The following is a 25238-nucleotide window of genomic DNA, read 5'->3' as shown; positions in this document are numbered from 1 at the left end:
GGGTTCCAAATCCTAACCCGACCCGCCTTTTTTAGCGGGTTTAGCAGATCGACCCGACAGATTCGACCCGTTTTGCCACCCCTAATACACACAACAAAAGTAGGTTATGCCAATTAGTATTTTTTTTTTAGAAATGTTAGCGGGTCAGTAGGAATTACTACTTCCTGCTATGAGGTAACAGAATGTTTTTAAAGGTATGGGTTTTAGTTTATTATCGGACGACTAGAGTACTATGATCGAGTTGATGACTACCATGGATTAGCAAGTAAACAATGACTTTAACGATGACCATGTAGCGTTTTTGAATTAACACTTTCTAAGACAACCATTTTCTATTAAATCTAAAGTTATATCACATGTTGCCTGATAATTGTGTTAATGTGTTAGACCAAATTTAATTAGACCCAAACCAAACTACAAAAGGCAATCGATTGTATTTTAGCCTGATACGAACCTGACAACAACCTAAATTTGGTTAAATTGGGTCGACCCAATATATGTATATTTTTTATTATGGAAAACAGTGTTATATCCGGTTAGGTAATTCAAAAATGACAATAAATAAATTTGAAAAATCCTAACCAAGTAAGAATATGCCTTTAACTCGGTTTGAGTTTTGGGCCGGTCTGGATCGTGAGAACCTTTGGTTTTCATTGAACTGATGATAGCAAACACATATTTTATTCCAATAATCCAATCCCTGAATCCAACGGGAGGACATTCTTAAGTACAAAAATTAGGGTGTAAATTAGGCGCTCTTCCAACTTAAATGCCTCTTTAGGAACCATTTTGATTTCTAACCTTACTATGCATATGTTTACCTTTGTGGATTTGGTCCTCCTTAATCTTTGGTATTTTGGTCCTTTCTTATTGCTCTATCCAAAATAGACTAGACATAGACTATGAGAAGAGTGACTACTCGGATGAGGTTATACTAGCAAAACTACTTTGAAAGATTGAATGTAGATTTCTAAAGCAACGAACAAGTTGTTGTGTAGGAGAGTGGAGTCGACAAAGTGGTGAACTAAGAAAGCTTTTCTTGACTGAAGAATCCCTCCTTTTTGCAGCAAACGTTATGTGAAGTGGAACGGCGAAGGAAGTAAGACGACGACTCTAATAGTATTAGGTTAATGGATGACCCACAACGACCAACGCGAGCCGTCACAAGTAAATAAAAGGTAAGCGAATCTTTCAGAAATTACTAAAGAATCTTGCAAACATTTTCCAAGGCCAAGAAATAGATCAACATGTTTTCAAGCCAAAAAGATATCAAAGCTATCTACATAGGTACCCTTTAAAAGGCATTTAAGATGCACGTTCTATCTCAAACCGGTCACATAGGTCAAGTTTGTTATGTTTGAATAGTTTGAATTTTTTTTTTCCAAATTCCCATAAACTCGCTGCAGTTGATTATTTTGGGTGAAAAACCAAGGTTTTAAAAATCGATTCGAACCGACCAATCGAATCGGTTGAATTACAAACAGAAAGAAAAAACAAATCAATCAAATGCCAAAATTAGAAAATTCAGAAACCGTTCTTGAACTATCAAACCGGCTAGAAATCGGTCGGCTGAACCGAACCGTAACCCGGCCGGTTTTTTGCATTTAGCTTAGACGCGCCGTTTTGTAGCACATTAAGGGACGAGAGGTAACCCTTACATCCCTTACCATTAATCCCCTCCAACCGTCGCAACTTCCTTCCCCTCCATTGCGCACCACCGTCGGAACGTCGAAGCCTCCGTCCCGCAGTCGTCCCGCAGTCGTCCCGCCGACGCCAACTCTGTTCCACCTTCAGCCTTCGATCGTGCTCCACTGCTCCCTGTCCCCCTCTTGCGCCAGCTCTGCCCTGTTCTGCGCTCCCTCAGTCCCTGGTATTCAATTTTTTTTTTTGTAACTATAATTGAATAATTTTTCATTAATTTTGTGAACTGTGAACTATTAATTTTTTTTGTTGCTAATTTTGTGAACTGTGAAATATGAATTTTTCTTGTTGTTAGTTAATCTGTGAACTGAGGAGGTGGAAAATGGAGAATGAGTTGAAAGAGCAAAACAATAAGAAGAACAACGACGGCGCGAACAAGAAGAGCTCCGTAGTGATCAAGATACCTTCCTACGAAGAAGTTCTCCAAAGCTCACAACAAAAAGCAACTCCACCTTCACTCTTCCTTCCCTCGCAAACATTCTCCCAAGCCTTTTCCTTCGTCAAATCCTCTGAGTTCTACGCTCCTCCGCCTCCTACCACCAACGCCGCCACCACCATCACCGCTGCTTCTTCTTCAATTTCAAGGTTTACTTTACACATTTTTGGTTTTCTTTGCTACGAATTTTGGTCCATTGTTAAGTATAAACATCGTTATCTGTAGTATTTGAAGATTAATTTGATGATTTAGGGAAAGTTCTCAATTGAACCCTCCATCTTCAACTTCGACGTCTTCTGCTGCTGCAGCTTCGTCTCAAGTCGCTCAAAGTCGCAATGCCATCCTTGTTAGCCACAGACAGGTTTAAGCAGTGTGATTATTTTCATTTATTGAGTTTTCTGTTCTAATTTTCATTATTTATATTCTTATTATCTGGTAAACGTTTTTGTTTTCTTGTATTTTGCAGAAAGGAAATCCGTTGCTTAAACACATTAGGAATGTTAGATGGACCTTTGCTGATATTGTTTGTGACTACTTGCTGGGTCAAAGCTCATGTGCACTCTATCTCAGGTTAGCCTTTTTGTCTTTTTCCTTTCAATTTTTGGGAAGTTTAAGGTTGCTTGTTTTCTTGTTGTATTTAGAGGTAGTACTACACTGATTTAGTGCTGTTGTTCGTTATGTTTGTTGTTGTTGTGATCAATAAATACTTATGTTGGATGGCAAGTTGCATTCCTTGCTAGTTTGTCCAGAAATATAACTTATTCAACCGATTTGAAGTCAAGTGATCTATTAGAGAAATGTTTTGTGAAATCGTTCTTTCTTGTACACTACGTCAACATTATGAGCATTTAGGAGGAGATTTAGGAACCACAAGGGATAAGTCTCACACCCAAGAGGGGACTGGCATGTGTTTGTTTAGTGAATGAGAGAGAATAAGTGGACATAACATATTCGTTTTTATCACTGAAGTTCCATCTTTTTCAAAATGTGATGCACAGCTATTTCCTCGTTTGTTGAACTTTCATATCAAATTGCAAGCTGATGATCAATCTCCTCGTTCATGGTCTATCAATAGTAGGACGATGCAAATGTTTTTATTATTAGGGTCCCGTATTAAGAAAAAAATGACACTCACCACATGACTTAATTTAGTAATGAACTAAGCTACTTGGAATTTTCTAATTCATTTTCTCACTAGTAGGATTGGTTTAATATATTTATTCATCAGTTTGACTCAAGTGGATGTTTCAAATGCAGTCTCCGGTATCATTTGCTGCATCCAGACTATTTATATTATAGAATAAGGGAGTTACAGAAGAATTTCAAGCTTCGAGTAGTCTTATGCCATGTTGATGTGGTCAGGCACAGATATTCCCAATCTCTAGTTGCATCTATTTTATTTTATGCTTACCGCAAATCTATCTGGAAATATTGTCTTCATGAACTAAATTACATTTTTTTACCTCATTGATTGCAGGAGGATGTAATGAAGCCTCTTCTTGAAGTTACCAAAACAGCTCTGCTTCATGACTGCACCCTTCTATGTGGATGGAGGTGAAATTAATGCTCCTTCTAACTTGTGAAGTTTGCATAGTTTCATGCTTAAAATGTCTTTCTATTTTATTTTTGTCAACTCTTAGTGGTGTAAAAATGGTGCTATTATCTGCTATTGGCTAGCTGATGAGCTTATTATGAAATACTGACTAGAAAATACAGAATAGCTATCAATCATTCAATCGTCTTATTCGGGGTGAAGGCTCATGACTGCATGCTCGTTCCTTGTGCCTCTCTTTTGTTTTAGATGATACAGTCACAAAAAAGAACATTTTAGAGGAGAAAGATTCTTGTAGTTTCAATTGCATTTGTTGTTTTAGCATAATTTTACTATTTAAAGGAACTTGCAACTGCTGTAACATGCAAATTAATTTCAGTAGCTGTAGTAGCATCTGGTAAGATTCCTATTACCTAACTAATTTAGTTTATATCATTCCATTCTACTGTCATTCTAGCTTGGAGGAATGTGGCCGTTACTTGGAGACCATAAAAGTATATGAAAACAAGCCTGCAGACATTATTCAAGGCCAAATGGATACAGACTATCTGTCACGGGTGTGCTTATGGTTTATGGTCGATGAATTGATTTATAATGGGTTTTAGTACTTTTGAGATAAAAATATCGTGCATTCTTTTAAGTCGAAAAAATAATTTATTCATTGGCATCAAATACGCTGAACCAGTTTTACTTTCAACTGTAGCTAACACACGCCCTTACAACTGTCCGACATGTTAACAAGACTGATGTAGTTACCCTTGGTACGACATTTGGGGTATGTATATCTTTTTTTAAAATATATACTTTGTAGGCTCATATTGCCACATAAATATTCATTGGTTTTATTTTTGAAAGCATTTTCATCAAGAATAATTCTTGTTTTCTCAGTCTTTGTCTCACATTATGGGTGCATCTATGGAAGATCTAGCTCGCTGCCCTGGCATAGGTGAGCGCAAGGTATATAGCTAATGCTGAAAGTGAGATATGACAAATGGTTTGCACTTCACTTTATTTGGCTTTGCTTGCATGATTTACAGTCTTAGTGGCTTGGTCCACAGTGATAGGCAGTAATCAAAAGAGCACTGAATACTTTTTACACTTATCAGGTCAAGCGCTTGTTTGACACGTTTCATGAACCCTTCAAGCGATTGGAATCCAGCAGGCAAGTCATTCCAGAGACGTCTGTCCAGGATAAGACAGCTAGCCCTGATATATCAGCTAACAATGATGCTGAACCTTGCTCCTTGAATGAAGACAAGCAAAAGGCCGCTGAAGATGTGAACAAACGCAAGGAGAAAGAACCTGAACTTACTGTCAAATCTGCCCTCTCTGAAGCCTTTGCCAGATATTCTAACCGAATTGGCAAGAGGAATAAGACTTCACAAGTAGAGGAGAAAGTAGAATCAGGTGCTGTTAGAAAATCAGAGGCTGAAACATAATTACATGATGCTTTCCACCAGCGGTTAAAGTTTTCCGTTAAGCATGATATTCTTTTAAAATTTGAAAGCTCGGTTTATAAATCCACAATCTAGAGCCAGCATGGCACTGCACTTTGATTCTAAATCAGAATGCCTTTAATTGATTGTGGACTTTTCCTGCCCTGCATATGCATTAGGGTAGTATTTGACATACAGCCTTGGTGGGGTATAAGCGTTGATCCAGATTCCATATATAGAAATAGGAATGGGATTCTGGAGTTGAGAATTTAACTGTTGATTGTTAATGCACTTAGCAAGCACCAACTTTTAAATATGATTACGTTTAATTCATTGGTTTATTCCATTTCGATTAAGAATTCTATATGTTCTTTCATCATTTCTAGTAGAAGGCATCTGGGTTGCTGCCCATGCATGGATGCGCTTAAAATGGTTCGTTAGGTTTGGAACTTCTTTAGTACATGATATTACACCTTCTTTTTCACTTTCCATTCTCCACATTCAAGAAATTATGTTAGTAACTTGCTTTTAGAGTTGACTTTATCCAACTATTTTGATTTTTTCCTCATGCTATTATGTTCTTCTCATGTTCTTTTGAGTGTTTTGGGCTGAAACCAAGCATAAAGGAGAATGACTTGGAGGGTGTAGTTATATCAAAAGATTGAAAGTTGGTGCTCTTTAGGTACATTTTTACAAAATTGACTTTCAGATCAAATGTTTTTAATTTCGATAACCTTATAGAAAATTTAGGACAAAATATAGTGTTCGTACTGCTATGTATAACAATAGTTGTATACCATTTGCTTGCTAAAAGATGTGTATTATGCCCTTTCCATTTTCTGCTCCTGGTGGGGGTATTGCACTTCTCTACTTTAGGTGGCACTAGGAAAATAATTTCTATTTTATGTTATGAGAATGTCTTCCAGGACATTTCACTCCTCGAGATCCTGGTTCTCTCTGCATTGCAAATACTCTTTAGGTAATTGTTTCATTTCATCAATTTTATGCTATTTCTTTGTTTTCTCTGGTTAGTAGCACTAACTTATCTTGATTCTGAGTGTTGGCTGCCATTATCATTTTCCTTCATCTTTTTCTCATGAAAATATAAGGGTTTCTTACATGCTTTTTATGGAATTCCTTCACTTTCAACCTGTAATGTAGTGATTCCAAACAGGTCACCCCTATTCTTATGCCAGTACCCATTTACTTCTTATATCTTAGGTGCCAATGCTGTAACTTGAGCTGTCCCAGAAAGAAACTAGATTCATTTGCCCTCCTTGTGGTTAGTAAAAGCTTTATACTGTTGTTTATTTTTTGTCTGCAAAGTATGGTACAGTTCAATATAGAAGCATGTTAGGAACTTACACTAATAGAGTGCATGAAGTGAGCCTTTTAAATTTTATCATATTACACAAGAAATGTTCTGTTCATATCCAGAACTAATTGCATCAATGGCTAAATGCAAATAAGTTTGTCCTTATTGGCCTGGAAGATGTGAATCGTCTTTCTGCTTTGGATTATTCTCCCCCTCATCTTTTCTACATTGAAGGCAGTAAAGTAAGGGTGACAAGAATTCCGTAGTTCAATGATTTGATGATACCCCACTGAGTAATATATTCGAGTTTTCGTGGCCCTTATGTCTGTCCAAGCACTTTCTCAGTTCAATAAAGACAACCACAATGCAACTTAGTGACTTGGACTTGGGCTTGGTGTTTGTTTCTGAAACCTTAAAGAACTTGATGAACCAAGAGAAGCCGGGTTCCTAGCAAGTGGTATCAGTGATTGTACAACATCCGTCATGAGTGGCCTATAATCTGCTTCTGGCTGTATGCACATTGCTGCAATGGCGGCTATCTGTTAATCCCATGGAAGCAGAAACCAAATATGATTAGTTATTGGAAATAATATGGTTAGCTCTAGTCATCAAGTGATAACAATGACTAAATTCACTTAACAAAAAAGAGTAGTACCTGAATTAAATCCTTCTTTGAGTATTGCCCCCTTAGATCCGGGTCAACCATTTCCACCACTTTTTCTCTGTTTGTTAATCTTGGAAGAGCCTGTTGAATAATAGATATCTTATGTTACCAATTCTGGAACCCATAATTGCAATGGTGAGTTTGGTGTAAGGTAAAAACAAAGGTAAAAAAAAAAAAAAATCGAAGGATTTCTTTCAGTTGTACACAGTTTTACTCACAAAGTTAATTCTTAATTTTATTCTCACTTTTACTATCACAGCAAACTCAGCCTTTGGTAGCTGTTACAGCTTAGTTGCCTGATTAATATTCTCAAATAAATAGTTAGCATATTTTTCTTCTTTAAGCTTAAACAAAATCTTTTTGAAATTCCAGAGTGCTCTATAACTAACCCAGGAGACAAGGACATGTTCTCCAGGGGCCCGCTTAATATCAACTGGTACACGCCCTGTAAGCAATTCAAGAAGAACCACACCATAGCTGTAAACATCCGATTTTGTGGTAAGCTTTCCCGTGGAGGCATACCTACATTATGCCAAATTCATGACACAAACAAACAAAATACTATGCTTTAAATTATGAAGCAAATAAGAACAAAGAAGAAAAAAATACATTATATATAGAGATGATTGCCATGCATTATCCGTATAAAAGAATTTATATTATCGTCCAATCAATGACTTGCTTTTTAAAGACAGTTAAGATAGTAGGTAGTTGAGAGAAATAATTGTGTCAATGCAGTATGGTTGAATTTTTGTGTAAAACATTTTTTCATGCAGATAGTATTGCCAAATTAATCCCATATAAAATATTTGAATGATATGCGACATAAAATTTATGTCTGTCATATAGAAAGTAGAAGCCATAACTATTTAAGAAATTACAGCCTGCATGATAGGGACTTGAGTGTGACCATGTGGATGGTTTTCTTTATTTGACATTGCAAGTAATGTACTGTTAGAGTAGAGTTGAGTGGTGTGAAGATAAGAAGAGCAAGGTGTCTCACAGTGACTGATGAGATAGGGTATTCAATATTACTCACTCTGGGGCCAGATATCCAGTGGTCCCCAACACACGGGTGGAAACTTGACCGTTCATCTTCTCTGATCCCATCTTTGCCAACCCAAAATCTGACACTTTAGCACGGAAATTTTGATCTAATAACACATTGCTACTCTTGAAGTCTCTGTGGATCACTGGTGAGACTGCATGGTGCTCATGCATGAACTCCAGGGCCCTTGCACAATCAAGGGCTATCCTCATCCTGGCCCACCAATCCAACGACTGAGATTGGTTCTTAGGGGAGTGTAGATGTTGATGGAGTGTGCCATGGGGTAGGTACTCAAATATGAGTAGCCTATGGTTTTGGTCTGCACAATAACCAAGTAACTCCACCAAGTATGGAGAGTGCAAACGACTTAGGAGATCGACCTGTAATAAATACCAAGGGTGGAAAAAAATTAAATAAAGATTGAAAATGTCATCTATTCTTCACACCCCATGTGCTAGATTTGAGTAAAGCTCATAATGTGAGTTGGCAAGTGGGAATAGACTCAGAAAGATAGAGATAATAGGGTTTGCATTTCTATATTTTTCTTCATGGTCCCAACTTTGTTTTGATTGCTATACGACAGAGAATAGTTTTTTAATAAGAGATAACAGAATATGTCTTACTGCCACTATATTTTTAAAACAGGAATAAGTAACAAAATTTGTATAAATTGATTTTTGTCTAGAATTCAACACTTCCGTAACTTCTGTTAAATTTTATATAGGAATCTTATTGCATAATACTATTTAATCTTTTTTCTGTACTAAAAAATCTTGTAGTTTTGAACGTGCTAAGATGTTAAAACTTAGAATAATATGATATCCTTTAAAAAACTTAAGGGTCCAGTCAAATGTGATCCCATAAACTACTATAGGATCCAGACAGTATATTAAGGTTGTCATTTGATTGGTTGTAGAAGTCTTTTCTCACATTAAAATAACCTGTATCTTACTTTCTGTTTGTTCACAAGTTTCGTTAGCAACCAATAGAAGTTTTCAAGTTGATAAATAAGACAAAAACAATGTCTCTGAGCAAACTATATCTAATACAAGGAAAGGAGACACAGAATTATAGAGGGATAGAGCTAAGATAAAAACAAGGAGAAATTAAATCATTGCATTGGTAACCAAAAACAAAAGAGATATATTATATCATTAAATGAAGCTAACACACTCAACTCACCTCTACTCTGAAGGCACGCTCCCCTTGCTTACCTTCTCTGCGTAGCAACTTGATTGCTGCCAAAGTACCATCACTTAGGACTCCTCTGTACATCAAACCAAACCCTCCATTACCAATGACATTTGCTTCACTGAATCCATTTGTGGCCACTTCTATCTCCTTGTATGTGAAAACTTGTACTCCTTTGAATTTAGGTGCTGCTGGTGACCTACTAAGGTTTCCTCCTTGAAGACACCCTCCCTTCACATCTGAAATTAATGTTTCCAAGCATTTATTCATTACCTTCTATGTCTTAAACTTACCCCTTATAAGAATAAGAATGTTAATACATTTAAGGACATATTGAGTTAATGTTGGCAGTATTTACTTTATGTGCTATTGGGAATGCAAATTCATGTGATGATCTGCATAAGCAGTTAATTCATGCCTAGAAACACATAGTTACTATGCAAATGAATTGAGTGTTTGCAATTTACCTGGACTAGAACTAATGCTCAACTTTGTTGAAGCAATGAGTCTGCTGCTTGTGTCATGAAGCCCTCTTGGATTCTTATCCTTGCAGGCTCCACTCTTGTTGGAAGACTTTTGTCGACGGAGCAAGAATAGGACAAAGAAAATGGTGAGAAGTACGGTAACTGTGGTGGCCGCTGCAATGGCTATGAGAATGGTTTTGGAGGGGAGATGAGCATGGCTATGCTCATGATTTGCTGAATGCAATTGGTGCTGTGCGTATGACTGGCTCTTTGTGTCAACACTTGGTATAGTAGTAGTAGTATTAACATCCATGAGAGATCAAGAAAACTAAGAATACAAAGAAAAACACTGATATAAACGGCTTCTTGTTTGAGGGGAAAAGGAGGTTTTAATGAGAAGCAAGAGAGGGTCTAGGAGGGGTTTTTGTTTAAAGAAGACAAATAGGGGGTGCAAGTTAGTCTTTGCTAGTTTTGAGCTTCCTTTCCTACGAGGGCAGGTCATCATCTCTCTCTCTCTCTCTCTCTCTCTCTCTCTCTCTCTCTCTCTCGTGAACAAATAATCAAATAGTTATGTTTTTTTTTTTTTTTTGGTGTACTTCACTCGTCTCTTCTTTTGTTATCTTTCCAACGAATTGTCTCTTTCTTTGTATTAGAAAATATTGTAAGCTTGTGCACCATCTTTCCACCATGCTATATTGCTATCCCTTTTTAATTATTCTCTAATTATAGGCCTTCTCTTTTATTACTCCTTTGTTGAAGCCAGAATTTTTATACACCATGTCCTTTTCCCATTCTTCTTTGGAATAAGAAAACAAAACCATGATTTATGGTAATCTGATAGTTAAGTTTATATTTGCTACTGAATGATAGGATGGGGAATCAGGAGTGAACAAAAGGCTTCAAAGAAATAGGCATTTCCCTCAGGTCACCGACAATAATAATAAAAATAATAATAACAATGCCTGCATTTCACTCAAAAAAGGAGAATTCAATGCTTTCTGATCCATTGCATCATTACATACTTCGTTACTATGTGGCAGTATTTTATATCTTTTGGTTTATCAGTTTGATTATGGTGTGTATTTCTGCGAGTCTTTTACAATTTTAATTAGTTACATAATTTTCAGATATTTATTATTACAAGAATCACTTTGCACTTTCTAGAATGTGATGATAATACGTTGGTGGATGGTATTATTAAAATTAAAGTCTTGTGGCTCTTAACAAAGACATACACATTCTTTTAGACACAGCAATTAACTCTTGTGATTGAGAAAGTGAGATAAGCCATTTGAACTAACTGACTCTTTCTCCTAGCTTGCTTTTGTATTTCAGCATGATTTTAGGGGGTTGCTACTTGCATTAATATTAAATCATCTAGCTAGAAGATAAAATATGAGAACAAGACACAATATGATAATGATAGTCTTCACATGTATCGCGAGAGAAAATTTCATTTCCAGACGCAATTATTGTATGTCGTAGCCACTTGAATTCAAAAGGATAAAAGTCCATTTTTTTTGGCAACAAAAGAATTTTAGATTTGCAAAATGGTCTCCAAATTAAAAAAAGGAGTCCCTGGTATTCAAATATCACAAATTTGTAACAAATTGCACCGGTTGATGCATATGACCTAATTGGCGGCCTTTAAAGGTATATTTTGTCACAAATTTGTGATATTTTGAGAATCACATATTTCTTTTTCTTTAATTTGAGAGATATTTTCTTAAATCTGAAACTTTTAAGTGGTCAACATGGTCATTTACTATAATTTGCAATACTTAAAAATTATATAAATTTTTTTAACGAATGGTTTTGCCTACTTATAAAATATTCCTATGCAATAATGAAATAAATATGGTTTAGGGTAGTATAAAAAAACATGTATAGGAAATTAAGATTCATTAGTTTTTTTTTTTTGGTTTACCCAAACGGTATTCCCCAACCCGACAGGTTAAGGACTAATCCATCGCGGATCTGAGCTCCATTTAAGGGTCTGCCGTTGGCCAATGAGTTGCTGCATGCATAAGGCGGGGTTCGAATTTTCGACACTTGTTTAAGCGGACGAGTGAGCTGACCACTCAACCAACCCAAGTTGGTTAAGATTCATTAGTTGACATCAGCAAATTCTTTTAATGTTGAAATTAATTTTTTAACTTTATTTTTTGGAGGATTTACGATTTAAAAATTTAAAGTTAAAATTTAAGAATTAGAATTTAGAATTTAAAATTTAGATTTTATGATTTAGAATTTAGAATTTACAACTTAGTATTTAGAATGAGCCAATTAGGGTATCCAACTATTGAGTAGCAGACTACAAGAGATGAAAATTTAATGGTGTTAAAAGTAGTATTGGGAAGAAAAAGAAAAAAGAGGTAAGAATAGAATTTCGAATATAACATAGAAAAATAATTTTTTAAAAAATTAACTAAAATTAATAATATTAATCAACAAAAAGTTGGTTTTTTAGTGGGATTCAATATAAAAATGGTGTGCCCGATTTAGCACGGAAGGATGCCAATCATATGGAGTGAATATTCGTAGTAGTCTCTGAGATTCGCGCAATACTCAATGTAATCCTCAAGATCCCGATTTTTCCAATGTAGTCCTCCAGATAGAACTCCAAGCACTCAAAGTGGTCCCTGAGCATATTTCTGGTGACGAGTCATCACCGGAGCGCTGACGTGGCGTTGTTTTGCTAGGCTAGAGTTGAGTTGGCTCATTTTCAATTTATACCCACATTGGTCTCTCGCAGTTGGTGTTATTGCACAAAGTCCCACTCATGCACGCTTCGCTCTTCCTCTTCCTCGCGTTCTTCTTCGCATTCTTCAGGCTCCCAATTCTCTTCCTCTACACTCTCCAAACCTACATCCACCTCGATGCCCCAACCCTCCACCTCCAACGGCCTTCGTACTTCCATTCGCCGCCCTAGCACCCCCAAAGGCCTTACTCCCGACCTCAGAAAGCGCCGCAAGAATAAGAACAAGCTCAATTTTGATGAGAAAAATGCCTAGATCTTCAGGCTCAGGCTCGACAATGCTCACCTGTGGATAATCACTACTTGTGCCTTGTGGTTTTGTAGTTCCTTGGCCCACCTGTGCTGGTACTTCTCAAATGGGTACCTTCCAGAGACCTTCTTGATCAACACACTACTCAATATGTACGTCAAATTCCACCTCTTGGAAGAAGCACACAAGCTGTTTGACGAAATGCTCGAATGAAATGTTGTTTCATGGACTACTTTGATATCTGCTTATTCTCAGGCTAAGTTAGAGATGCAGGCCCATGTCCATGTGCTGAAGTATGATCAAGATCTTATCCTTAACAATGCATTGTTAGATATGTATTGCAAGTGTGGTAGTGTGGAAGATGCAAAGCTCATTTTCAATAGGATGGCTGAGAAGGAAGTTATCTCTTGTTGCTGTCTCTTAAAAAGCCTAACATGTTGTATAGGTTTGTATATACAATTATGCATGCTATGTTTGAGCTATGATTTTTTAATGGCATTCTAGAAGCCTAGTATTTTCTATGGTATTGTTGAATTGATGATTTTCATGGTAATAACTGAAAGTAGCTTGAATTATCTTACGCAAGTGGGTGGGATAGTGTGGCAGGTTGTGAGCACAGGTTGTGGTCCTGATTTCCTTAGAAAGAACTTAAAGAGTTATTATTATTTTACCTTTAGCTTGGCAATAATTCCCTATGTCAATGGTGATTATCTCTTGACATAATTATTTTTGTAGTACTTCTTCATGTATGTTCTTTCTGCTTTTGTAGAATTTTCACCCTACAACTTGATGTATTAATTTTTGTTTCACTTGTTTTAGGAAACCATTGATTAGGTTGGGTGTCAATATGCCTGCAAGAGCAGAGTGCAAGGCTCGGTGGAGTGATTTTGATCAATAGACAACCGTTGGAATCAGCCATTTGACCCTTTATCACAATAGAGAGACTAGCGATGTTGTTCTATATTTTGGGATTATCGACATGTTGCAAGACTATGATATCAGCAAGAAGCTAGAGCATGCGATGTAGAGAGCGATGAACAAGAAGAGATAAATTTTATGAAAATTTGGGGATTTAGGGTTAAATATAATGGGAGGGACCCACGTGGGTACAAATTGAAAAGTAGCCAGCTCAGCTAGCCGTTAGAGCCCACCAGCGTGACAAAACGTCGCCACGTTAGCGCTCTAATGATGACTCATCACCAGAAATATGTCCAAGGACCACTTTGAGTACTCGAAGCTCTATCTGAAGGATTACAATGGGAGAATTGGGATCTTGAGGATTACATTGAGTATTTACGCAAATCTCAGAGACGACTACGAGCATTTACTCCAATCATATGGGTTGAGATCACATGACTAATTTCCATCGTCCAAATAAGTTAAGCAGAACTACAAAAGGGAAACATTCTCTTTCAAAGTCCAACCAATGCTAATGTTATTATTATGCTACCCTTTTGAGTGAGTTACTATAATTAAGAGCTGTGAATCGTTGGCACATGTTAATATGCTATGCCCCATGATTACGTTACCCAAACAAATTCTTTCCAAAAATAAGAAAACACAACAAAAAGACTTACCGATAAAAAATAATGGTTTGCATCTGTAGACTGCACTACCTAAATGTAAAAGCTTAATTTACTTTTTGCTACTATATGTAATATTTGTAACTGTCGTACCATTCATATTTATCAATAATATAAAACTGTAAGTTACTAAAACCTGCATGGAATTAGACCCACTCTAAGCCTCTACTGTCTTATATTGTATTCTTGATTTCTTGTAGTAGTATTAACCACCCTAGTGAAGCTATTTAAGAGCACATTTTTGAAGGTGCGAAAATAAAAGAGAAAAGCTCTGCATACAAGTCATTAAGGCTTGTATGCTTTACAAGTTAATTAACGAATAAATCTCAAAAACGCAATGCAAGGTCTATGTTCTTCTTTTTCTTCCTCTTCTTCTTCTTCTTTTCTTTCGTTTCTTGCTTTCTCTTTCTCTTTCTTCTTCTTCTTGCTGCATGTTCTTCTTCCTCTTCCTCTTCCTCTTCCTCTTCTTCTTCTTTTCTTTCGTTTCTTGCCTTCTCTTTCTCCTTCTTCTTCTTCTTGCTGCACGTTCTTCTTCCTCTTTCTGTTCTTCTTCTTCATCTACGTACTTTTCTCTCTATTTTCTTTTTTCGTTATTCTCAATTTCTATTTTTTTGACATCAAGCTCTGAAATTGTTTTTGAAGAAGAAGAAGTAGCAGAAGATGAGGAGGAGAAAGAGAAAGAGTTCTGAAATATGCATAAGGTGTACTTCAACGAATTTTGGGTGTATTTCTTAAATCCTTTGGGTGTATTTTGGTAATCCTTTGGGTGTATTTCTGTAATCCTTTGGGTGTATTTCTATAATCGTTTGGATGAATTCCTGTAACCGTTTGGGTGTATTTCTGTAATTCTTTTGGTGTATTTCTGTAATTGTTGAGGTGTATTTCTGTAATCGTTTGGGTGTATTTTTGAAGTTCTATTATCTTCAAATTTGGCAAGAAAATTGTTTTCATGGAGGAAGAAGAAGAAGAGTCGTTCATAATGTATGGTAAGTAGCGCGCTTTGGAAACAGGAAGTTGTTGAATAACATGCGTTTTATTTACTCTTGAATGTGAAAGTGTGTAATGCGTTAATTAAGTGTAATGCGTGTATTTTATTAAACTTGTAAGACTTGTAAGTCAAAAAAACTTGTATGTGTAGCAGGCCTCAAAATAAAAATATTGTAACAAGAATGTAGTTAGCTTTAATTATTGGAAATTCTTAGATTTTTTAATCCTAGATCCATCTATATTAAATTATTAAAAAAATACCTTAGAACAAAAGCAAACTTGAATTCATGATCACTAACTTTATTGGTTCTCCCTAATTTAATATTTAAGATGAATAACAACTTTTTAACGAGACAACGACTACAAAAAAATTGGGACTGAAACTAAATATTGTGTGTAATGATCAGAAATTGAAATTAAAATTTCGGTATTTCAAGATACAATATTTTAGTCTAAAAAAATGGAAATACAAGGAGATGAAATTTTTAAAGATAGAAATTAAAATTTTAATAACATTTTTTTAAAAAATAATAATATTTCTTTTTAAAAATACTCTTATCTAACTTTTTGAATTTTAAATTTACTCCTCAATCTCTATATTTATCTTAAACTAAACATGATAGACATAACTCATTCTAATATATTTTATACTAAATACAATAAAAAATTATTTAATTTAGTTACTATTTCAATCTTTTTTTTAAGTTTTCGTATTTCAGTCCTAACCTCTTTTCTAAACACAGTCTTAGAAACCAAAATTCTAGAATTCTATGCATACTTGGTTATTGATTTTCATTAAATCTTGAAACCAAGTAAAATAGAATAGTATTGATTTTATTTTCATTAAACCTAATCGATAAGTAATCTTGACTTATTTTTTTATTACCTAATCCAATAATAAAATAACCTTATATAAATCAAAATATAAAATAATTAATGTAATTATACTTATATATATATATATTCTAAGGGAATAAAATTTCCTAACATTAATATAACGGCACTTGATACTAAAAACAATACATTCACCTTACTTTATTATTGGGACTTGTTTGTTTTATATTTTGCAAATTGAAAGAGACAAATTTAGGATATGCTCCTATTAAAAATTGTTTTAATAATTATATTACTAGTTGCGTCTACTAGACTATGATCACCCTCCAACAAGGAAAAACTAACGATGTTTATGCTCTGTTACATCCAAAACATTTAGTCAGTCCCTTGTTTTATCAATTGAAATATAAAAATAGAAAATCTGAGGTATCAGCAGTTTTTAATAATTTTAGTTAGTATTTGACTAATACATATATTAAATTATTTTTATATTAATTTATGTATGTAAAGTCTGATAAATATAAAGGATTTATTTTTAGTCTCACTTATGAAATTAATAATGAGAGATTATACTTTACTTTTTAAAGTAAAATTCAAATTTTAGAGAATCTAAATGTATAAATTATTATTAACTAAGAATTAGCTTAAAATATTTATTGGTTATATAGGATGGTTGATATAAAAATTAGCAAGAGCACTAATCAAAACATCATCGTTGTCAAAACTAAAACCTAACCAATTACCAATATTACAAAGCACTGCTGCAGTCACACTTTTCTTTGTTCTTAGTCTATCACCCCAGTTCTTCCCTTTCCTTTCTAGAAATTCCGTTTTTTATATTTCTAAACTTCATAAAATTCAGACACAAAATATGTTTATGAATATTGTGTAGGCCTTTCAATTCGCTGCAATTACTCCTCTACAAGACATGGTAACTTTTCATGTTCATTTGTAACCGTTCTCTATATCCTTACCAGGTTTGTCTGTACTCCATTTGATAGAGATTATTGTCCCAACTATATTTGTATATTGTTGTCCCCATTTACAACTTACAAGTGTTATTGTAACTTTATAATTTAATACTTTTCATTCGGTTCCTTGAAAAAAACTACTATGCTTACTAGGTAGAAGATAGAGACTGATCATCATGCTGCTTCTTTTTATGGTGTTGCTCTTCAATTTGAAAAAGAAGAAAAATGAGAAGTAGAACAAATTTTCTATTTTTGTTAGTTGTTTTTTTAAAGAAAAAATGCTTTCTATATTTATATATATATAATTTATGTTCTTTAGTTTTTTTCTCCCATATTAGATTTTGAATATTTGTTATAATTTAAATTTGTTGGAGAGTTTTGTTTCTGTTAATGTTATTTTGAGGCATTGTGCTTATTTTGTTTTGTTTATCCATCATATCCCTTAGTCCGGTAGTTCAATGATTAATTCATTGCGGATCTGAGCTTTATTTAAGAGTTTATCGCTAGCCAATGAGTTGCTGTATATATAAGGTGGAATTTGAACCTCCAACACTTAATTAAACAGACGAGTGAGCTGACAAATCAACTAATTTTTCTTTTTTTTTTAAATGTTACAACGTATTAAAAGGGTTTTTGAACTGGATGGTCATTCATAAAATTTGCCAGGTTTTTAAACGGTTAACTTGATTTTTTTTGTGCATCCGATTTACAGTAGCAATTTCTTTAGCTTATGGTCTTTAATTTACAGTAGTAATTTGGATTACTAGCAATGAATTATTTTTTTTTGGTCATATACAACACACTAAAGAATACAAAAGAAAGCTTAGAAAAAAAGCATTACAGAGCAAGAAAAAAATAGCAGAAAGAAGAGAGAACTAAAGAGTATAGACATGACTATTAGAAATGGGTAAATTGAATTAGAATACAAGACCACGTACTCCGTACACAATAAAAAATATATATAGACCTCACCTAAGCTATAATACTACAGCAAGCAAATAACCCCGAATCAATAACTTCTAACTAACTTAACAACAAACTAAATTCTGTTAATTTCACACAACTAACTTTGCTCTTTTTCTTTAATACCCCCTCCCTCAAACTGAGGTATGGGTTCTTAAATACTCTTAGTTTACGCTTAAATCTGTCAAATAAATGTTGGGACAATGGCTTAGTCAAGCAATCTGCAACCTGATCTGGAGAAGGAATATGTACTACATAAAGGAATTTTTAATTCACCAGGTCTCTAAGAAAGTGAAGGTCCAGCTCCAAATGTTTGCATCTACTGTGATGTATAGGATTGGTAGCAAGAAGACATCCATTTTGATTGTCACAGTATAGCGTAGGTGGAGTCGGCTGAGGAATATGTAATTTACCCAGAAGTTGTTGTATTGAGATGATTTTAGTTTGAGCTGTACACATAGATTAATATTCTGCCTCTGTGCTGCTCCTACTGACTTTAGTTTGCTTGTTACTCTTCTAGGAGACAAAATTATTACTCAAATAGATGCAGAAGCCAGTGATCGACTTTTGATCCTCAAGATCTCCTCCCCAATTAGCATATGCAAACCCAAAAATCCTAAAAGCAACAGACTTAGTAAACACAATTCCATTATCCACTGTACTTTGCACATATCTTAGTATTCTTTTGACATTTTTCTAGTGTTGAAGAGTTGAATTGTGAACAAATTGAGACACACAATTTACAACAAATGTAATATCGGGTCTAGTCATTGTTAAATACTGCAAACCTCGAACTATGGATCTATATTTTTTTAGATTATCAAATGGTTCTGCATCATTGGTGTAGATCATTGAATCAGTAGCCATTGGAGTTGGTAGAATAGGCCATTTCATATTTGGATATCAACTCTCTAACATACTTTGTTTGAGATATCATAATGTCTCTGTGAGAAAGATATATAGCTTCAAGGCCTAGAAAATAGTTGAACCTGCTAAGATCTTTTAAAGAGAATTTACTATTCAATTGAGCCATAAAGACTCAATTTTCCTCGAACTGTTACCTGTAACAATTATATCGTCCACATAAACTAAGAGATAAGTAACATTAGTAGAATCGTTTCTAACAAATAATGAGATATCAGATTTTGTATTTTTGAAACCAAAATTATAAAGAGTTTCTGCCAAAGTCTTGAACCAAGCCCGAGTTGCTTGTTTCAAACCATATATGGCTTTGTTGAGTTTACAAACTAAAGTATTATTGGTATGAACATATCCCTGGGGTTGAGCCATGTAGACAGTCTCTTCGAGCTTGCCATTCAAGAAGGCATTATCGAAGTTAAACTGTCATAGTGGCCATCCTAATGAAACTGCAATGGTCAAAATAATTCTCATTGTGGTTGGCCTAACCACTGGTGAATAAATTTCTGCATAATCTATTCCTTCTTTTTGATGGAATTCCTTTCCAACCAACCTAGCTTTGTACCTAAGAATATCACCATTTTTATTTTTTCTAATGGTAAATACCCATTTACTTCCAATAATTGTTGCATTCAATGGTGGTTCAATAAGAGTCCATGGATTACACCTCTAAAGTGCTTATATCTCAGCAGTTGCTCTCTTCCAATGAGGACAGTTAAGAGCTTGCTTAACTATTGTTAGAATAGTGTGAACAAGATCAGCAACCTGAGTTGAAAGAGCTATGGATTTGTGTATGCCTGATTTGGCTCTTGTAATCATAGAATGTGTATTTGTGGGTATGATGGGTGGTATGCATGTGTCTGCTACACTTCTAGAGATAGGAGTATCAATTTGAGACAAAGATGTAGTGGCTAATGTGTGTGAGGGGGAGGAATGTGGGTGCATAGGGGACTGATTTGTGGAAGTACTACTAGAAGGAGGTGTAGTATCTGATGAGTTTAAAGCTGTTGAAAAAGCATGTGGGGTAGAAGTCTGTGTATCAATGATTGGTGTTGATGCTGGATTTATTTCAAATATTATAGGCTTTGGATTTTGATCTGGTATATCTAAAGAGTGTGTGGTTGCAGAATTATAAAACATTGAATAGTAAGAAAATAAATTTTCAATAAAAGTCACATGTCTTACAAGATAAATTTTGCGATCTTTGGCCATGCACTTGTACCCTTTATGATTGGAATCATAACCAAGAAATAGACACATCTCGGACTTGTAATCAAACTTAGCATTCCTGTATGGTCTTAAGAAGGAAAAACATGTACATCAAAAAACTTAAAAAAAACTAAAATCTGGTGATTAATTAAATATGATTTCATAGGGACTTTTGTTGTCAAGGACTGTTGTTGGTAACCTATTAATGATGTAAATAGAGGTAATAAAGGCATCATCCTAAAATTGCATTGGTAAAGATGCTGTCGCTAAGAGGAAAAGTTCCATTTTTGTAATATGTATATGCCTCCTTTCCACACTATCTTGTTAGTGATGTGTATAAGGGCATGACATTCTATATTGAATAGCTTCAATTAGCAAGCAAATTAACAAAAGCCTTGGACATAAACTCACATCCTTTATCTATTTGTAATGCCTTATTATGATGACCAATCTATTTTTCCATCAATTTTTTATAATTTTTAAATACTAATAATGTTTGAGACTTATTCTGTAACAGAAAAATAACAGTAAATTTGAAAAAACCATTCACAAAACAAGCATAGTATTTAAAGCGTTGTCTTGAAATCACAGGGGCTGGGCCCCAAAGATCAACAAAGAAACATTGTAATGGTTTATTATACATACTTTCAGTTTTATCAAAATGCAATCGATGCATCTTAGCCAAGGGATAGATTTCACACATATATTGTAAAGATGCAGAATGTAAAATAGGAATTGAACATTTATTCATCACTGTATGGATTATTTTCATTGCATAATGGCCAAGCCGTTTATGGCATAAAACCGTTTTATTATTCTCATTACACTTTGTATTGAAAACACTAAAAATTGATGAGCTAGTGTCTAAATTGCTAGGTACTGTAGAATTACAAGTAGCAGAATTTTGAAAGTTAGAAATGCAGCTTAAGGCAGATTTCAAAGACAGAGGCTTAAGAACTTTGAGATTGTCAAAGAAATAAATTTCATTCCTAGATATGCCTTATAGGAGATAATCTCTGGTAGCCTGATCACGAATAACACAATAATCATGCCAAAATTCAAAGAAGACCCAATTTTCAGCAGCAAACCTATATACACTTAGCAAATTTTGTGAAATTTAAGGAACATGTAGCAAATTCTTTAAAAGAAATGTGACATTAGCATATTTATAATATAGAATAGAAGAACCTAAATTCTTGATTGCTATACCTGTACCATTACCTACAAATACCTAATTTGAGTCTGTTTTATTTGCCGAAGAAGAGAGGAGGTTTGTAGGATCTGGTGTTAAGTGATGGCTTGCACCAGAGTTCGTAAGCCATGGAACTTCAGTCAGTCGGAGGATGGAGCAGTGAGGCATGCCGTTAGTTGATGAAAAGTTGTTGACAGTGGTGGTGACTGAAAATTAATGTAGAGAATCTGAGGTGCTGTAGAGGTATTTCCAGAATTGGGGTTAAATGAGTGATCAAACCTGTGGTAACAACTCCACACCACATGCCCTAATCGTCCACACAGCTGACATTGCATTCTTGAGTTATTGTTGTAATTGTTGTTGAAACGACCACTACCACAGCTATTCCATCCTCCACGGCCACATCTATTAGCATTGCTTCGTGAGTAATCAAAGTTGGATGAAGGAGTTTGAACATAATAAGCTATGGGCATGCCAATTTACGGTTTCTTGAAACGTTCAAGCATTTCTTCATGGGAGAGAAGAAATGCTTCAGCCTCAACTACTCGAAAAGAACCACTTTTTGCTGCAACAGAGGAAATATATACCGCATACTCTTTGGAAAGACCATCAATGATGGCTTATATGTGATCATCTTCTGGTACTTCATAACCCATAGCAAATAAAGATTCTACAATTTTACGAATCTTGGCAAGAAATTCAGTAGCTGAGCCAGTTTTCTTACAGGATCTAAGTTGACTCTTTAGACTTTGAACACGTACAGAAGTAGTATCCTGAAAATATTCATCAATTTTGTTCCAAACTTTATAGAATCTAGATAGGTGAATGACTTTGTTTTTGAAACAATTTGTCATTGAAGCATCTAGCCAAGTTGTGAGGGTTTTATCACGTTGGCGCCAATTCTCGAACTTTTCTGATTCAGCAATAGTTTTCTTGGTAGCATCTGATGTGAATTGTTCTGGGATCTTTGTTGGATCAATATGATTCTCTAGTCCCAAACTCTCAATAGTAAGAATAGCAAGATATATCCAAGTAGAGTAGTTATCTTCATTAAGTTTTTCAGAAATGAGTGAGAAGGTTTTCTTTGTTGAATCCAAAAGTGTAATTTCATTATGGATCAGAAAAGAAAATAAGTGACTCTAGATACCATAAAGGATACAAAAGAAAGCTTAGAAAGAAAGCATCACAGAGTAAGAAGAAATTGTGATAGCAGAAAGAAGAGAGAACTAGAGAGTATAGAAGTGATTATTAGAATTGGGTAAATTGAATTAGAGTACAAGACCACGTACTCCGTACACAATGAAAAATATATATAGAACTCACCTAAGCTATAATACCACAGCAAGCAAATAATCCCAAATCAACAACTTCTAACTAACTTAACAACAAAGTAAATTCTATTAATTCCACACAACTAATTTTTCTCTTTTTCCTTAATACACACACCAACTAACACACCCACCTCTACTATTACTCTATTAATATGGTTCTATATTCCAGTATGAGGATTTGAATCCGATGCAGCTCCAAGTGAGGCAAACAAGTTATTTCTTTTGAAAATGAGTACATATATAATTCCAATAATAGATCCTTCATTACTCAACCTGGATTGGACCACCATAGTCCATAAAGACCAAATCAGTCAGTCCATGTCTGTTGGTTTGTGATGCAGATCTTAGTGCTTGATTTCTACAAAGATTATTATAAACTTGCAAGTTTTTCTACCAAAATTTGAAACACAAATAAGAAGGGAATGAAATTAAGAACCAATTTATTACATGTAATAGAAGGGGAAATAGAAATCGAAGATATCTCCAACTCAAAAGACAAACCCCTCAGTTGGATTAAATTGTCCTGTAAAAACTTATATACAGATATTGAAAGATGTTGGTGTTTGGGTTATTTTGAAGGTTATTTTGCATTATTCACATCCATGTTGTCCAAATCAAGTAATGATTATAGGCAGTTAAGCATGTTTGTACATCATACAATTAAGAATAATGATGAAGCTGGAATGAGACTAAGTAAAACATATCAATCATTTGTTGCAGCAGCAGGGGTTCTTCGTGAATTAAGTTTTATTGAACAAAATTTGAGAAATTACACTACGAGAAGTTTGTAATGTTTAAGAACTCGATGATGCCAAAGAATTTGAAAAATACTTATTTAAGAATGAAAGAGTAGAATCAAAACTTCTTTTATGAGATGGAACTTGAGTTTGATCACTCAATCTAAAATTATTTTTGGGCTAATACAAGAAGCATGACTGCTTGTGTATTTTAGAGATGTTATTTTATTCAATACCACGTATAGTATAAATAGACAATTTGTTGTTCTGGTTTATGTGCTTTTTGAAATAAGTTTCGGTGCATATTAGATTCTTTTTTGGTGCAAACCTGATTTTGTTTTTGCATTGTTGACTTTAGGTATAATTTGGTTTTTGGTTTTTTTGTTGGTGTAAATCAGCATGGTCATTCTACACTTTTTGGATATGCTTTGATGAAAGATGAGGATATTCAATCATTCAAATAGTTATTTGATGTTGGCTTCGTTTTATGGGAGGAAAGGCTCAAAAAGGCATTCTTACTTATCAACGTGCATTGATGCAAAGGGCTATTGAGACTTGTATGCCCACAATAATTCATAGGTGGTGTATTTGACATATTATGAAGAAGATTATATAGAAATTAAATAGCTACAAGAAACATAAAGAAATTGAACAACATATGAGTCATGTTGTTTGGAAATCTTTCACAAAAGATGCATTTAATAGAAATTGGAATATTTACTTATGTAGTATAATGTTGGAGACAATAAGTGGCATTCAGGAAAGGGTGACTTTATTAGAAATAATTGATGTTATTTTTAGTGATTGGATTTTATGTTTTTGCCGCTCTAATAACGGTGTAAACCTGTATACATTTCAAAGAATTTTGTTTCTGATTTACAAATTTTATCATTTTTTAGAGCTTTTTGAAGATAATTATTTATAGATTTCAGTTTATCTTGATCACCACTTTTTGGCTAGGATGAGATGCACACAACAGAGCTAGAACATGTGATGAGCAAAAATTGAAGCTCATGGATACCAGCAAGTACACTAGATCGTTCAAGTAATACCACGGTGAGTGGATATCGTTCCCATGAGGATTAAAGAATTGAACAAGAAAATATCATATTAAAATCCTAATTAGATTAATAAAACCTGATTGATGAGAAGGGCAAGATTGAGTCTTGCTAAGATCTTTGAGAATCTTGAATGTTGAATGCTTGAGTGCCACAGACTTCAGAGAAGATAATAATGGTGAGAGTCAAGGACTTCAGACATGTTTATGATTTTAGAGAAATTAAATCTTGTTTAATTACCTTGAAGTTTGCAACGAATTTTCATGACAAAATCCTTAGTAATTGATTTCCAATTCCTTAGCTCCTCAGTTTCTCAAGTGATTAATTAGTCGTCAATTAATTAATCAAGAGATTAAGTAAAAAAATTGATTTTAGATTTAAGTAATATTTAAAAGTAGTCCTTAGGTCAAATTATATGTCACGTATTCAAGTTAGTCGTGTCCAATTAAATCTTAAAAGAAAATATAATTTTCAAAAGTTGTTCTAATCCGAATTATATGTCACGTATTCAAAATTAGAGTGATTAAAAATCATGTATGTGTCGCACACTAATTGAATCACTATTCCTAGCCGAATTCAAAAGGTCATGTGAAAGAGTTTTTTAGCTTAAATTCAAATATCAAATTTTCCAATTATAATA

General features: G+C 34.4%; 2 protein-coding genes and 1 long non-coding RNA gene across 5 annotated transcripts; 2 read left to right on the top strand and 1 right to left on the bottom strand.

The window, feature by feature from the left end:
- The first annotated feature begins 633 nt into the window (after positions 1 to 633).
- On the top strand, positions 634 to 5471 carry LOC112710868 (DNA excision repair protein ERCC-1). 3 transcript variants are annotated; one of them, XM_025763307.3, is made up of 10 exons: positions 634 to 1870; positions 1997 to 2286; positions 2390 to 2498; positions 2604 to 2707; positions 3395 to 3494; positions 3615 to 3691; positions 4147 to 4246; positions 4393 to 4464; positions 4578 to 4646; positions 4796 to 5471. In XM_025763307.3, the coding sequence occupies exons 2-10, from the start codon at positions 2024 to 2026 to the stop codon at positions 5126 to 5128; spliced, it is 1227 nt and encodes a 408-aa protein (XP_025619092.2). In that variant the 5' UTR covers positions 634 to 1870; positions 1997 to 2023; the 3' UTR covers positions 5129 to 5471. The 3 variants fall into 3 exon arrangements, with proteins under 3 accessions (XP_025619092.2, XP_025619096.1, XP_025619095.1); XM_025763311.3 differs by having other exon boundaries at positions 1633 to 1870; positions 4578 to 4635; XM_025763310.3 differs by having other exon boundaries at positions 1633 to 1870; positions 4578 to 4683.
- Positions 5472 to 6408: 937 nt separating this feature from the next.
- Positions 6409 to 10470, bottom strand: LOC112710869 (probable serine/threonine-protein kinase PBL7). Its single transcript, XM_029289036.2, has 6 exons — positions 9811 to 10470; positions 9335 to 9582; positions 8144 to 8532; positions 7494 to 7626; positions 7096 to 7185; positions 6409 to 6979 (listed from the first exon to the last, which is right to left on the bottom strand). The coding sequence occupies exons 1-6, from the start codon at positions 10118 to 10120 to the stop codon at positions 6812 to 6814; spliced, it is 1338 nt and encodes a 445-aa protein (XP_029144869.2). The 5' UTR covers positions 10121 to 10470; the 3' UTR covers positions 6409 to 6811.
- A 6457-nt stretch (positions 10471 to 16927) lies between these two features.
- On the top strand, positions 16928 to 24423 carry LOC140174966 (uncharacterized). The gene is made up of 2 exons (XR_011865125.1): positions 16928 to 17196; positions 23939 to 24423. It is a non-coding gene; the product is annotated as an uncharacterized lncRNA (long non-coding RNA).
- Positions 24424 to 25238: the final 815 nt, after the last annotated feature.

This window comes from Arachis hypogaea, chromosome 9 (genome assembly GCF_003086295.3).
Source record: "Arachis hypogaea cultivar Tifrunner chromosome 9, arahy.Tifrunner.gnm2.J5K5, whole genome shotgun sequence".
NCBI classification, from domain to species: Eukaryota; Viridiplantae; Streptophyta; class Magnoliopsida; order Fabales; family Fabaceae; genus Arachis; species Arachis hypogaea.
The sequence above is the reverse complement of the archived record's forward strand: the minus strand, read 5'-3'. Positions and strand labels throughout refer to the sequence as shown.